The following is a 15,250-nucleotide window of genomic DNA, read 5'->3' as shown; positions in this document are numbered from 1 at the left end:
TCAATCCTCAGGTACCCTAATATGTAAATAAATGATAACATTTAAGACAGAATAGTATGTTCATTACCGGAAATAAATAATGAAGTGCACGCCCTCACTGACGCGCACCACAACACTACAGCCAAAATGGGAGCCACTTAGAAAAACTACAAATTCCAGCTCATTTAAAAAAAAACAAGCCTGAAACTCTTTCTAAAGACTGTTGACATCTACTGGAAGTCCTAGGAACTGCAATCTGGGAGGTATTATATTCATATTCCCATAGACAGCCATTATAATGAGTGGTGACCTCAAATTCCCGGATGGATTCTCCTCGGGTTTTTACCTGCTATATCAGTTTTGTTATACTCAGACATTATTTGAACAGTTTTGGAAACTTTAGAGTGTTTTCTATCCAATATTATATGCATATCCTAGCTTCTGGGCCTAAGTAATAGGCAGTTTACATTGGGCACCTCTGTTCAGGAGTAAAAATGTGCTTACTTAGGCTTGTCATAACAAAGGGGTTGAATACTTGACTCAAGAGATTTCAGCCTTTCATTTATGAATTTGTACAAATTTCAAAAAACATAAATCCACTTTGACATTATGGGGTATTGTGTGTAGGCCAGTGACACAAAATCTCTATTTAATACATTTAAATTCAGGCTGTAACAACAAAACGTTGGAAAAGTGAAAGGATGGGAATACTCCTTCCTTTTTCCACATTTTGTTATGTTACAGCCTTACTCAAATTGATTAAATACCATATTTACATAAGTGTTCAGACCCTTTGCTATGAGACTCAAAATTGAGCTCAGGTGCATCCTGATCATTTCTATTGATCATCCTTGAGATATTTCTACAACTTGGAGTCCACCTGTGGAAAATCCAATTGATTGAACATGATTTGGAAAGGGCCCACACTTGTCTAATATAAAGTCCCACAGTTGACAGTGCATGTCAGAACAAAAACCAAGCCACAAGGTTGAAGGAATTGTCCATAGAGCTTCGAGACAAGATTGTGTCGAGGCACAGATCTGGGGAACGATACCAAAACATTTCTGCAGCATTGAAAGTCCCCAAGAACACAGTGGCCTCCATCATTCTTAAATGGAATAAGTTTTGAACCCGGCCAAACTGAGCAATCAGGGCAGAAGGGCCGTGGTCAGGGAGGTGACCAAGAACTCGATGGTCACTGCCAGAGCTCCTCTGTGGACATGGGAGAACCTTCCAGAAGGACAACCATCTCTGCAGCAATCCACCAATCAAACCTTTATGGTAGAGTGCCCAGACGGAAGCCACTCCTCAGTAAAAAGCTCCCGAGTGGCGTCACTACAGACCCTGGTTCGATTCCATGCTGTATCACAACCGGCCGTGATTGGGAGTCCCATAGAGCGGCACACAATTGGCCCAGCATCATCAGGGTTGGGTTTGGCCGGGGTAGGCTGTCATTGTAAATAATAATTTGTTCTTAATTGACTTGCCTAGTTAAATAAAAGGTTACAACAACAAAAAACAATAGGCACATGTCAGCCCGGTTGGAGTTTGCCAAAAGGCACCTAAAGGACTCTCAGACCATGAGAAACAAATTCTCTGGTCTGATGAAACCAAGATTGAACTCTTTGGCCTGAATACCAATCGTCAGGTCTGGAGGAAACCTGTGACCATCCCTATGGTGAAGCATGGGTGCAGTAGCATCATACTGTGGGGATGTTTTTCAGTGGCAGGGACGGGGAGACTAGTCAGGATCGAGGGAAAAATTAACGGAGCAAAGCACAGAGAGATCCTTGATGAAAACCTGCTCCAGAGCGCTCAGAACCTCAGACTGGGGGTGAAGGTTCACCTTCCAACAGGACAACGACCCTGAGCACACAGCCAAGACCACGTAACTTCCGGCGCCGACAGAGATGGCCGCCTCGCTTCGCGTTCCTAGGAAACTATGCAGTTTTTTGTTTTTTTACGTGTTATTTCTTACATTAGTACCCCAGGTCATCTTAGGTTTCATTACATACAGTCGAGAAGAACTACTGAATATAAGATCAGCGTCAACTCACCATCAGTACGACCAAGAATATGTTTTTCACGACGCGGATCCTGTGTTCTGCCTTACAAACAGGACAACGGAGTGGATCCCATGCAGCGACCCAAAAAAACAACTCCGAAAAAGAGGGAAACGAGGCGGTCTTCTGGTCAGACTCCGGAGACGGGCACACCGTGCACCATTCCCTAGCATTCTTCTTGCCAATGTCCAGTCTCTTGACAACAAGGTTGATGAAATCCGAGCAAGGGTAGCATTCCAGAGGGACATCAGAGACTGTAACGTTCTTTGCTTCACGGAAACGTGGCTTACTGGAGAGACGCTATCCGAAGCGGTGCAGCCAACAGGTTTCTCCACGCATTGCGCAGACTGAAAAAAACATATTTCTGGTAAAAATAGGGGCGGGGGTGTATGCCTTATGACTAACGTGACATGGTGTGATGAAAGAAACATACAGGAACTCAAATCCTTCTGTTCACCTGATTTAGAATTCCTCACAATCAAATGTAGACCGCATTATCTACCAAGGGAATTCTCTTCGATTATAATCACAGCCGTATATATTCCCCCCCAAGCAGACACATCGTTGGCTCGGAATGAACTTTATTTGACTCTTTGCAAACTGGAAACCATTTATCCGGAGGCTGCATTCATTGTAGCTGGGGATTTTAACAAGGCTAATCTGAAAACAAGACTCCCCAAATTTTATCAGCATATCGATTGCGCAACCAGGGGTGGAAAGACCTTGGATCATTGTTACTCTAACTTCCGCGACGCATATAAGGCCCCCTTTCGGAAAAGCTGACCACGACTCCATTTTGTTGATCCCTGCCTACAGACAGAAACTAAAACAAGAGGCTCCCACGCTGAGGTCTGTCCAACGCTGGTCCGACCAAGCTGACTCCACACTCCAAGACTGCTTCCATCACGTGGACTGGGACATGTTTCGTATTGCGTCAGACAACAACATTGACGAATACGCTGATTCGGTGTGTGAGTTCATTAGAACGTGCGTTGAAGATGTCGTTCCCATAGCAACGATTAAAACATTCCCTAACCAGAAACCGTGGATTGATGGCAGCATTCGCGTGAAACTGAAAGCGCGAACCACTGCTTTTAATCAGGGCAAGGTGTCTGGTAACATGACCGAATACAAACAGTGCAGCTATTCCCTCCGCAAGGCTATCAAACAAGCTAAGCGTCAGTACAGAGACAAAGTAGAATCTCAATTCAACGGCTCAGACACAAGAGGCATGTGGCAGGGTCTACAGTCAATCACGGACTACAGGAAGAAATCCAGCCCAGTCACGGACCAGGATGTCCTGCTCCCAGGCAGACTAAATAACTTTTTTGCCCGCTTTGAGAACAATACAGTGCCACTGACACGGCCTGCAACGAAAACTTGCGGTCTCTCCTTCACTGCAGCCGAGGTGAGTAAGACATTTAAACGTGTTAACCCTCGCAAGGCTGCAGGCCCAGACGGCATCCCCAGCCGCGCCCTCAGAGCATGCGCAGACCAGCTGGCCGGTGTGTTTACGGACATATTCAATCAATCCCTATACCAGTCTGCTGTTCCCACATGCTTCAAGAGGGCCACCATTGTTCCTGTTCCCAAGAAAGCTAAGGTAACTGAACTAAACGACTACCGCCCCGTAGCACTCACTTCCGTCATCATGAAGTGCTTTGAGAGACTAGTCAAGGACCATATCACCTCCACCCTACCTGACACCCTAGACCCACTCCAATTTGCTTACCGCCCAAATAGGTCCACAGACGATGCAATCTCAACCACACTGCACACTGCCCTAACCCATCCGGACAAGAGGAATACCTATGTGAGAATGCTGTTCATCGACTACAGCTCGGCATTCAACACCATAGTACCCTCCAAGCTCGTCATCAAGCTCGAGACCCTGGGTCTCGACCCCGCCCTGTGCAACTGGGTACTGGACTTCCTGACGGGCCGCCCCCAGGTGGTGAGGGTAGGCAACAACATCTCCTCCCCGCTGATCCTCAACACTGGGGCCCCACAAGGGTGCGTTCTGAGCCCTCTCCTGTACTCCCTGTTCACCCACGACTGCGTGGCCACGCACGCCTCCAACTCAATCATCAAGTTTGCGGACGACACAACAGTGGTAGGCTTGATTACCAACAACGACGAGACGGCCTACAGGGAGGAGGTGAGGGCCCTCGGAGTGTGGTGTCAGGAAAATAACCTCACACTCAACGTCAACAAAACTAAGGAGATGATTGTGGACTTCAGGAAACAGCAGAGGGAACACCCCCCTATCCACATCGATGGAACAGTAGTGGAGAGGGTAGCAAGTTTTAAGTTCCTCGGCATACACATCACAGACAAACTGAATTGGTCCACTCACACAGACAGCATTGTGAAGAAGGCGCAGCAGCGCCTCTTCAACCTCAGGAGGCTGAAGAAATTCGGCTTGTCACCAAAAGCACTCACAAACTTCTACAGATGCACAATCGAGAGCATCCTGGCGGGCTGTATCACCGCCTGGTACGGCAACTGCTCCGCCCTCAACCGTAAGGCTCTCCAGAGGGTAGTGAGGTCTGCACAACGCATCACCGGGGGCAAACTACCTGCCCTCCAGGACACCTACACCACCCGATGTCACAGGAAGGCCATAAAGATCATCAAGGACATCAACCACCCGAGCCACTGCCTGTTCACCCCGCTATCATCCAGAAGGCGAGGTCAGTACAGGTGTATCAAAGCTGGGACCGAGAGACTGAAAAACAGCTTCTATCTCAAGGCTACCAGACTGTTAAACAGCCACCACTAACATTGAGTGGCTGCTGCCAACACACTGACACTGACTCAACTCCAGCCACTTTAATAATGGGAATTGATGGGAAATTATGTAAATATATCACTAGCCACTTTAAACAATGCTACCTTATATAATGTTACTTACCCTACATTATTCATCTCATATGCATACGTATATACTGTACTCTATATCATCGACTGTATCCTTATGTAATACATGTATCACTAGCCACTTTAACTATGCCACTTTGTTTACATACTCATCTCATATGTATATACTGTACTCGATACCATCTACTGATCTGCCTATGCTGCTCTGTACCATCACTCATTCATATATCCTTATGTACATATTCTTTATCCCCTCACACTGTGTACAAGACAGTAGTTTTGGAATTGTTAGTTAGATTACTTGTTGGTTATTACTGCATTGTCGGAACTAGAAGCACAAGCATTTCGCTACACTCGCATTAACATCTGCATGTGACAAATAAAATTTGATTTGATTTGATTTGATGTAGGAGTGGCTTTGGGACAAGTCTCTGAATATCCCTGACTAGCCAAGCCAGAGGCCAGACTTGAACATCTCTGGAGAGACCTGAAAATAGCTGTGCAGAGACACTCCCCATCCAACCTGACAGAGCTTGAGGGGATATGCAGAGAAGAATGGGAGAAACTACCCAAATACAGATGTGCCAAGCTTGTAGCGTAATACCCAAGAAGACCCAAGGCTGTAATCGCTCCCAAAGTACAGTAAAGTAAAGTGTCTGAATACTTATGTAAATGTGATGTTTTTTATTTGGAATATATTTGCAAACATTTCTAAAAAACTGTTTTTGCTTTGTTATTATTGGGTATGGTGTGTAGATTGATGAGGGGGAAAAAAACAATTTAATCCATTTTAGAATAAGGCTGTAAAATGTAACAAAATATGGAAAAAGTCCAGGGGTCTGAATACTTTCCGAATGCATTGTACATGACCCTTACCCTAGCTCTTCCCCAGCCTTGATGGTCTCGCAGGCGAAGAAGGCGATATGGGGGAAGCGCAGGTCCTGGTGTGCCGTGAACACCCGGCAGGAGAATAGGTTCGGCTCGCACATGTGGTTGATGAACCGGCTGATGTTGCCATAGAAACGGGCATCTATGCAGTACACGTCACCCACCTGCAACCAAAGAATACCCATAAATGGATGATAATGAATAAAGCAGGATCTGCTGTGGTAGAGATAAAGAGAATAACAAAGACAATTATCAGAAGAATAGAGTGTTTTAGAATCCCCACAAGGATAGGCCTCAAGCGACAGGAATATAATTAATTTTTGATCACTGGGTAACAGATTGAGTTGAGATAACGAGTTACATTTAGGATTTGTCCTAGTAGCACAATCCCTACCTTGCTATCCAGGTTGAACAGGTAGGAGTCGTTTTCCCTGACATCTGCCTCTGCATCAGAGATGATCTCCCCCACGTACCTGTGGACAAGAAGTGGGGCCCGGACCCACCAACACCACAAATATCAATGCAGCACCACACAGATGACATTGCATGGGAAATCATTAAGAACTTGCAGCAAAATAAAGCTGAACTATGCATTGTGAAAGGGGTACGTCTGGGACTCACTCGCACACAAAGGTCCCCTGAGGAATTTCCTGCAGTGTCCGGACCCCCCAGCCCATCCGACTGGTCCGGAACAGCTGGAGCCGGACCCTGAGAAAAACAAACTTTTTCAGCATTGATGTATTGATCTTACAACACACTCATCTCCCAAACATCATCCTCACATGGATTTGGGAAGTCAAATCCATGAAAACTTTCACATAAAGGACTGCTGATTGACTGTCATTAAAATACATTTTTTTGATTTAGATGTTCTTATCAATAGGGTTGACAAGTGTTTGCTTGGTTTCATAAATATGGTAGCATGTATAGACAGGAAATTTGGCCGTCAGCGTGGCCATGTGAGGAGGTCTTGGTATGGTACCTCAGTCCGTTCTGGACCACACGGTTCTTGCAGGTTCTCCAGCAGGAGCAGGCGTGGTTACACTCGAAGATAAGGGGCGGTTCCTCACGATAGAACTCGGGGAGCAGACGACCATTCTGAGAACAGTCACGGAACAGACATGACGATCATGCAAGATCATCACTTTGTCAACAATAGTGAAGTACTCGGCCTTACCTTGTCATACCAACAGCGTAGGCTGAGCTGGCCACACATGCAGCTGCTTGAGGAGCAGTTGTCTTTACACACACAGTACTGTAGACAGCAGGGATGAAAAGAGATGGTCATTTAATCTTTCATGACATGCTATCCCAGGGGTGGGCAGTAAAAATTGTCTTGAGCACCACATTTTTGAAATCCCATTCAGCAGTAGGCCGCAAATATTTCTTCAAACAGATTTGTTTGTCAAAAGCAATTTGCGGGCCAGAAAAAAAAAAAAAAAAGTCTGTCATTTAAAAGTATAGGTTCCTTATAATTCGACATACTTAATCTAGTTTTAGACAGGATTTTTTTTTGTTTTGCCATTTACTTTGTTTACCCAAACCTCCCACGGGACAGATTGAATGGGTGTGTTGCCCACCCCGGTGCTAGCCTGTAAGCATGATCAACTATATGATGGTCTATCCAGAAACATTACCCACCTGTAAGTGTGTGATGTTCTTGTCTATGTTCATGGGGGAGGTGACACAGTTGTCTGGCACGTATTTATAGTTGTCCGGACAGGGCTCACTATCCACCGAGTTGACACAGGGGACTGGAACTCTCTCATACCCCCGGGCTATGTCTCTGTAGTGTGGAGGGAGATGGAGGTTCAAGTCCCAGTGGACTCAGTGTTAGACTATCAATGCATTACTATCAAATTATCAAAACAAAGGAGGTAGCCACAAGTGAAGGAGAGATAAAAGGAGAAGAAAGGGTACCATGCATGGCCGACGAGAGAAAAATAATGTCTAAGAGCGTAATGCAGGAGATTATTGTGAGAGAAAATGAGAGAGAACAAGGGATTCTACCTGTTGAGGACCTCCTCCCCCTTGCTGCTCCTGGCCTCCCTAATCCTCCTGTTTGTTTGAAGGGTGAGCCACACCCTGGAGCTGCGGCTGCAGCAGTCCGGCGGGGTCTCCCCCTCGCGGTTCTTCAAGTTGACATCCACCCCACGAGACAGCAAGAGTCTGAGGGACCACAGACTTCAACACATCACTTAAGTGTACTAGATGGAATAGTCCTGATATGGCTACAGCCTTGGTTATAATAACGGAGGCTACATCCATACCAGTGCTGTAGATGGCGATTTTATTACTTATTGCTGAATCACCAGAGCCATTTCCCCTCAACCTTTACTCACGTGACACATTCAAGCCTGTTCTCCCGCGCGGCGATGTGCAGAGGGGAGTCTCCATGGATGTTGACAGCGTGGAGATCACACTTGGCCTCTAGGAGGAGCTCAGCAATCTCCACACTGCCAGAGAACGCAGCCCAGTGGAGACAGATGTTCTCCTCCTTCAAAACGACAACAAACAGCAGCAAATTCACAAGTCAGACAAAATAAAGCCATAACAGTCATAGACATAAGTCAGACACAAAGCCATTGAAACAATTTGGCTTGGGGGAGGTCATGAGGACCTTCAGTTGCACATGGTTACTGACCTTGTCCCTGATGTTGATGTCAGCCCCTTTAATGAGAAGCAGCTTCACCTGGTTTAGGTGCTTATACTCCGTTGCCCAGATCATGGCCGTCCAACCGCCATCGTCCTAGAGAGTAGCAACATCATAGCTTTAAGAATAAGCCCCTACAGTACAGGATTGGTTTAAATGACCTGGATGTAACGATGAGCAAGTTCACTAACCTTCTCCAAGAGATTGTATTATAAGAGGGTGAGGATGTATTTCTATTCAAGAGCTCAGAGACCAAGCTTAGGTGGCAGGGTTACCACCACAAGGACAAAGAATGCCATAATCGCGCAATACCTGTAGCAAGGTCAATCACTTCAAATACCACACTGGGGTTCTAAACTGTGCAGTCCCACAGGCATATGGCGTCAGAGGGCCTTTGATGGTGGCATACAAAGGACGAAAGATATCTCCTTTTGAAATGCTAAAGCATCCCTGCCACACGTCATTGATATGAGATACATTTTTAGAGGCAAAGAGAAACAACCGTTTTGGAGAGATGGCCAGAATAGAGGTCAAAGGCAACTTACTCAGCAGTGTATAGCTTTACACAATCAAATAGGTTATCACACAGCAGGAGAGCTGCAATCCTAACTAATGCATGCTGGGAAAGAGCTGATAATTCCGCAGCGGCTGCAAAGTAAGAGAATACCATTAGGGACACATGTCGAGTGGATGGGGGCAGCACACCCACCGGGAGGAGAATCAGACCTCTACAGAAAGGCCACTAGTGAGAGGATGACACACAGGCCAGAGGAAAATAGAACTGGATCAACATGAAAGCATTCTTGGTTGTGGTTGACTTCAGTAGTACAACCAACATGTGCCATCCTAAGCCATAACCTTCTTGAGGGACTAAACTTGATTGTGCAGAATTACAATTATGCTCAAATAAACTTGGATTTCACTGGTTTATGACTGAAAAGGACAGAACTCACCTGACAGTTGATGTCTATGAGTCCTGTGGAGAGGAGATGCTCCACGATGTTGTAATGGCCAATCTTAGCAGCTAGGTGGAGACACGTGAACCCCTCCACATCCTGGAGAACAGAGGGAAGTCAACACACATTGCTCCTGTCATAAGATGTGCACTGTAATGCAATGCAACCATCTAATAACCAACCAACAGTGCTTGCATGCTATCAAAATACCCTTACCTCGGCCTAAAACAAGAGCGGCACCTACATACAGCAGCATTAAATCCACTACGCCCCATGGAGCTATACATCAATAAAACAACTTTGGAGGATGATGAAGTGATATAGTGGTGGAAAGAGGGGGTTGGTTGACCCACCTTGTGGCTGGCGATGGCTCCTGCACTCAGTAGGTAGCGGACTGTCTCCAGGTGGTTGTTCTCACAGGCCTCCATCAGGGGTGTGCGCTGGTCCTCATCACAGATGTCCAGGTTAGCACCAGACTGGTAGGTAGGGAGGGACATCAAAACTAGATCAATCTACTCATCAATACTATGGACATGTCCTTATACAATGTCAAAATGTGAAAATATTGTCTGATCAAAATTAACACGAGTCCATTATAAGATGTCAATCCATGTTCAACATGATAAGCTGGTGAGTCACACGACAGATACCAGTGAACCCATTCTGAAAAGCTCTATTCTGCATGTCCAAGTAATGCATTGTCTCCCCCATCACTCATCCACTGCCAGGGGGAATCATAGCCAACCATCACCTGAACCAGCAGGTGACAGATCTCCTGGTGGCCTGCCGCAGCTGCTACATGGAGGGGGGTGCGTCTGCTCTGGCTCTCCATCTTAAAGTTAGGGTCCATCCCATCCGCTAGTGGACAGAGATGCAGAAAGATATATATATATAGATTTTTTTTTAATCACAAAATCCCAGCCACAGAACCAGTTATAAAGAGTGAATGGCCAGATAATGACTTTTGTTGATTGATTAATATAAACATCCTGGCCCACTGAGGTTTTACTGAAGGCATCTCCCTCACCCAGCATGAGAAGGACCTTCTGTAGCTCGCCCTGTTTGGCAGAGATGAACAGCTGCTTGGGGTGAAACCGCAGCTTCTTGGGTCTGATGCACGACACATGGAGAAAGTCAGTCAAAGGAATACACACACCCTCACAATAACAGGAAAATCTTGATAGAAAACAGATAGATAATTGAACGTGCATAAACATGAGCAAAGCACACAAGAACGTCAAAAGAATGTACTGTACAATGCACTTTTCACAATACTAATAACAATCTGAAACAATTTAGCCTAACAAGTGCATAGTAGAGCAGCATTCTTCTCTCAACCCTGAGTGTTGGTAGTGTCTTACTTCTCTGTGTCCAGTGCCAGCAGGATGCTCTCCAAGGTCTCTTTAGGGGTGGTGCCCACTCCTATGCCCATCCCAATCCCCACCGCAGGAGGCAGTACTCCGGTTCTGGAGCCCCCAGGGAAGGAGGTGTCCAGTGTGTGCCCAGGGGGGATGGAGAGAGAGCTGTCTGCTCGGCCACTTATATCACCTCCCACAGAGACACAGGATAGACTGAAACACACACAGAATGCCTGACTACTACAACAGAAGAGTGATACGGTTCAAAGTACCAGTGAGCTCTTCCCAGACTGAAAGGGAGGTGTAATAGGAAACCCCCTCTTTCCACCACTATATCACTTCCACATCATCCTCCAAAGATGTTTTATTGATGTATAGCTCCATGGGGCGTAGTGGATTTAATGCTGCTGTATTGAAGTGCCACTCTTGTTTGAGGCCGAGGTAAGGGTATTTTGATAGCATGCAAGCCTTCTTGGGCCACAACAACCCAGAACAGCTTCAATGGACCTTGGCATATATTCTACAAGTGTCTGGAACTCTATTGGAGGGATGCAACACCATTCTTCCATGAGAAATTCCAGAATTTGGTGTTTTGTTAGAGGTGGTGGAAACCGCTGTCTCAGGTGCTAGAATCTCCCTTAATTGTTCATTTGGGTTGAGATCTGGTGACAGACGGCCATGGCATATGGTTTACATCGTTTTTATTCTCGTCAAACCAATCAGGAACACTCATGCCATGTGGATGGGGGCATAGCCATGGTAGCCAAAATAATGGCCTGCCCAGCATTTTTATACATGACTAAGCATGATGGCACCACACCTGTGTGAAAGCACCTGCTTTCAGTATACAATGTATCCCTCATTTACTCAAGTGTTTCCTTTATTTTGACAGTTATATGTATTGACGAAAATGCTATAGACTGCAATGGATCCCCCCCCCCCCATTACTCCAAACAGTGCTGTGAACCTACCCCCCAGTGGTGGTGTCTGCCCTGCCCTCTGTAGCCCCGGGGGTGGCAGGGCCGTGTGCAGCATGTGTGGCAGGCATGGTGGAGGTGGTGTCGGCCTTGGCAATGGTGACCTCCTTGGCCTTGCTGGCCTCCTCTCCACAGTGTGGACAGAAGGTTTGGCCCTTCAGCACCGAGGCACAGGCCCGGTGGAAACGGTGGGAGATGTTGACATCCAGTTGGCACTCCATGAAGGTCCCCTACAACCCAAACACAGCTAGGTCAGTTTGACTACAGCTGGAAAATCCCAGCAGAACTGTTACGTTTAGGAACTTGATCACAAAATTAAGCCCATTGATAGTTCAGTGGTTTACATAGTGCCAGGGGTTTTTCCTAAACACAGGACATGACCAGGAAAACATATTGGTGCCCTAACAAGAACCATCACTATAACTAGAACCAAAGCTTTTACTGGCTTACTACAAGACACTTTCTACTGACTCAGAATTAGATGGTGTTTTCCCATTCCCACCCCAGGGAGGTTCCAGTACTTACAGCCCTGCAGAAGAAGCCACAGCCGGGGCAGCACTGGTGTTTGACCATGCCGGCCCGGTGGTCCTCACACAGCACCAGCAGCTGCACAGAGTTTGAAGGACGCATCATCTCATGCTTTAGAACCGCACTCTGACATCTGCTTAGCTGTGGGGAGAAGGAAAGAGATTTGAGTGAGAAACAAAGGCTGCACCCCAATTTCCCAGCATTTTCCCAGTGTAGAAAAGAATGGAGAATCAGGAGACAGCCAAAGATACAGGGAGAGAATGTGGTAAGTGAACATACGGAATGGAATAAGTATAAAAATAGGATGAGGCCAAGCGTCAGGCTCACCTGTCGGTCAAAGCTCTCCGTGGCCATGCATTTCCTGTCGGCCAGTGTGAGGATCTCCCGGCTCTTGGGTGTCTCCATGCGACAGCTGCAGAGGGGTAGCTCCTGCACCATGTCTTCCTCCACACCTCCAGTAACTCCTGCACAGAGGACCATCAACTCAGCTCAGCTCATCCAACAGATGTCAATGTGACCCTTCCTAGACACAGGTTTCCTGCTCTTTCCAAGAGTTTATAGAGATTCATTTGTAAAGACACAAATATACCGTAAAGAGCAAAACTCGTCCCCTTTTCAGGACCCTGTCTTTCAAAGATAATTCCTAAAAATCCAAATAACTTCACAGATCTTCATTGTAAAGGGTTTAAACGCTGTTTCCCATGCTTGTTCAATGAACCATAAACAATTAATGAACATGCACCTGTGGAACGGTCGTTAAGACATTAACAGCTTACAGACGGTAGGCAATTAAGGTCACAGTTATGAAAACTTAGGACACTAAAGAGGGCTTTCTGCTGACTCTGAAAAACACCAAAAGAAAGATGCCCAGGGACCCTGCTCATCTGCGTGAACGTGCCTTTGGCATGCTGCTAGGAGGAATGAGGATTGCAGATGTGGCCAGGGCAATAAATTGCTATGTCCGTACTGTGAGACGCCTAAGACAGCACTACAGGGAGACAGGACGGGCGGCTGATCGTCCTCGCAGTGGCAGACCACGTGTAACACCTGCACATCCGAATAGCACAGGTACAGGATGGCAACAACAACTGCCCGAGTTACACCAGGAATGCTCATTCCCTCCATCAGTGCTTAGACTGTCCGCAATAGGCTGAGAGAGGCTGGACTGAGGGCTTGTAGGCCTGTAAGGCAGGTCCTCACCAGACATCACCATCAACAACGTCGTCTATGGGCACAAACCCACCATCGCTGGACAAGACAGGACTGGAAAAAAGTGCTCTTCACTGACGAGTCACGGTTTTGTCTCACCATGGTCGGATTAGCATTTATCGTCGAAGGAATGAGCGTTACAGAGGCCTGTACTCTGGAGCGGGATCGATTTGGAGGTGGAGGGTCCATCATGGTCTGGGGCGGTGTGTCACAGCATCATCGGACTGAGCTTGTTGTCATTGCAGGCAATCTCAAGGCTGTGCATGATAGGGAAGCCATCCTCCTCCCTCATGTGGTACCCTTCCTGCAGGCTCATCCTGACATGACCCTCCAGCATGACAATGCCACCAGCCATACTGCTCGTTGTGTGATTTCCTTCAATATAGGAATGTCCGTGTTCTGCCATGGCCAGCGAAGAGCCCGGATCTCAATCCAATTGAGCATGTCTGGCACCTGTTGGATCGGATGGTGAGGGCTAGGGCCATTCCCCCCAGAAATGTCCAGGAACTTGCAGGTGCCTTGGTGGAAGAGTGGGGTAACATCTCACAGCAAGAACTGTCAAATCTGCTGCAGTCCATGAGGATGAGATGCACTGCAGTGCTTAATGCAGCTGGTGGCCACACCAGATAGTGACTGTTACTTTTGATTTTGACCCCCGCTTTGTTCAGAGACACATTATTCCATTTCTGTTTGTCACGTGTGGAACTTGTTCAGTTTATGTCTGTTGAATATTGTTATGTTCATACAAATATTTACACATGTTAAGATTGCTGAAAATAAACGCAGTTGACAGTGAGGACGTTTCTTTTTTTGCTGAGTTTACAATAATGTTACAGTTCTAGACTCTACCATCTCGTCACATATTTTGTATTTCTATGACAGACATCACCAGCAGGGGGGGGCTCAGCACTGCTCTGATGAGTCATCTGGCCCAGTGAGGGAGGACAGAGGCCTTGTCCCTTAACATAAATAGAAACTCTTACCAACAGGCAGTTCAGTTCTCAACTATACCACTAACTACTTATCTTACTCCCCCATCACCAACTCCTATAAGGCCTCACTCACCTGTGTGCTGTGGGGAGAGCAGCATTTCCTTGGCTTTAAGGTTGAGTGAGTGGAGGGGAACCTCTGTGTTGTCCTTACTCAGGCCTGCCTGGCCCTGGGGCCCTGTGCCTGAAAGGGGAGGAGAGTTAGCTAGCACAGGGAGCAGAAAGTCAGGGGTAAGAGATATCTCCAAGTCTTTATTATAGTCCTCATAAGGCAGAAAGATGGGTTTCTGTACCAGGGAGTCCCTCAGTCTTGGGCTTCCTATTCCGTTTCCTGGATGGCCGGAGCAAGAAGTAGTCTCCCTTTGATTTCTTTTTCAACCTCTTCTTCACGCTGGATTCCGAGCTCTGTGTGAAAGCAGATCAATTGAGATATGTAAAGTTCTATTCTCTCCAATGACCATCAATATATTCTTCACTCTGATGGTGAAACAGACAGAGAAAATGACTGTTCATTGATAATGTTTGGGTTCAGAAAAACACTCCTTCATGCCATTGGATGATGGTCTAATCAGCGGACTCAAAGAAGGTTAAATTGTTGTCAATGATTGTGTGTTCTTACCAAGTCTGACTCGTTCCCCTCTTCTTCACCTTCCTCCTCAGCTGATTCCTCAGAGTCCGGCTCCTCTCCCAGCTCCCCCTGAACAGACAAGTATCACAACACACAATGTCAAAGAGGTTTGGCCATTTGGAAAGGGGGGTGGGGGATTTAA

At 46.6% G+C, this 15,250-nt stretch overlaps 1 protein-coding gene across 14 annotated transcripts in view; it reads right to left on the bottom strand.

Moving 5' to 3' along the window:
- The window catches only part of LOC110523494 (histone-lysine N-methyltransferase EHMT1), a 32,390-nt gene that overhangs the window by 2,910 nt on the left and 14,230 nt on the right, over positions 1 to 15,250 (bottom strand). For all 14 annotated transcript variants that reach the window (XM_090234297.1, XM_090234301.1, XM_090234303.1 and 11 more), the window contains 20 exons: positions 15,100 to 15,177; positions 14,774 to 14,885; positions 14,557 to 14,664; positions 12,610 to 12,746; positions 12,280 to 12,423; positions 11,749 to 11,984; positions 10,781 to 10,990; positions 10,447 to 10,529; positions 10,171 to 10,277; positions 9,773 to 9,895; positions 9,417 to 9,518; positions 8,455 to 8,559; positions 8,153 to 8,307; positions 7,821 to 7,979; positions 7,452 to 7,596; positions 6,988 to 7,065; positions 6,793 to 6,908; positions 6,432 to 6,518; positions 6,205 to 6,283; positions 5,799 to 5,974 (listed from right to left, as the gene is read on the bottom strand). In XM_090234297.1, coding sequence (XP_090090423.1) covers positions 5,799 to 5,974; positions 6,205 to 6,283; positions 6,432 to 6,518; positions 6,793 to 6,908; positions 6,988 to 7,065; positions 7,452 to 7,596; positions 7,821 to 7,979; positions 8,153 to 8,307; positions 8,455 to 8,559; positions 9,417 to 9,518; positions 9,773 to 9,895; positions 10,171 to 10,277; positions 10,447 to 10,529; positions 10,781 to 10,990; positions 11,749 to 11,984; positions 12,280 to 12,423; positions 12,610 to 12,746; positions 14,557 to 14,664; positions 14,774 to 14,885; positions 15,100 to 15,177 — 2,540 coding nt within the window. The remainder of the gene's footprint in view (positions 1 to 5,798; positions 5,975 to 6,204; positions 6,284 to 6,431; positions 6,519 to 6,792; positions 6,909 to 6,987; positions 7,066 to 7,451; positions 7,597 to 7,820; positions 7,980 to 8,152; positions 8,308 to 8,454; positions 8,560 to 9,416; positions 9,519 to 9,772; positions 9,896 to 10,170; positions 10,278 to 10,446; positions 10,530 to 10,780; positions 10,991 to 11,748; positions 11,985 to 12,279; positions 12,424 to 12,609; positions 12,747 to 14,556; positions 14,665 to 14,773; positions 14,886 to 15,099; positions 15,178 to 15,250) is intronic.

Source organism: Oncorhynchus mykiss, chromosome 5, assembly GCF_057628025.1.
Source record: "Oncorhynchus mykiss isolate SJ-2025 chromosome 5, ASM5762802v1, whole genome shotgun sequence".
NCBI classification, from domain to species: domain Eukaryota; kingdom Metazoa; phylum Chordata; class Actinopteri; order Salmoniformes; family Salmonidae; genus Oncorhynchus; species Oncorhynchus mykiss.
This window is presented reverse-complemented; position numbering and strand designations above follow the sequence as displayed.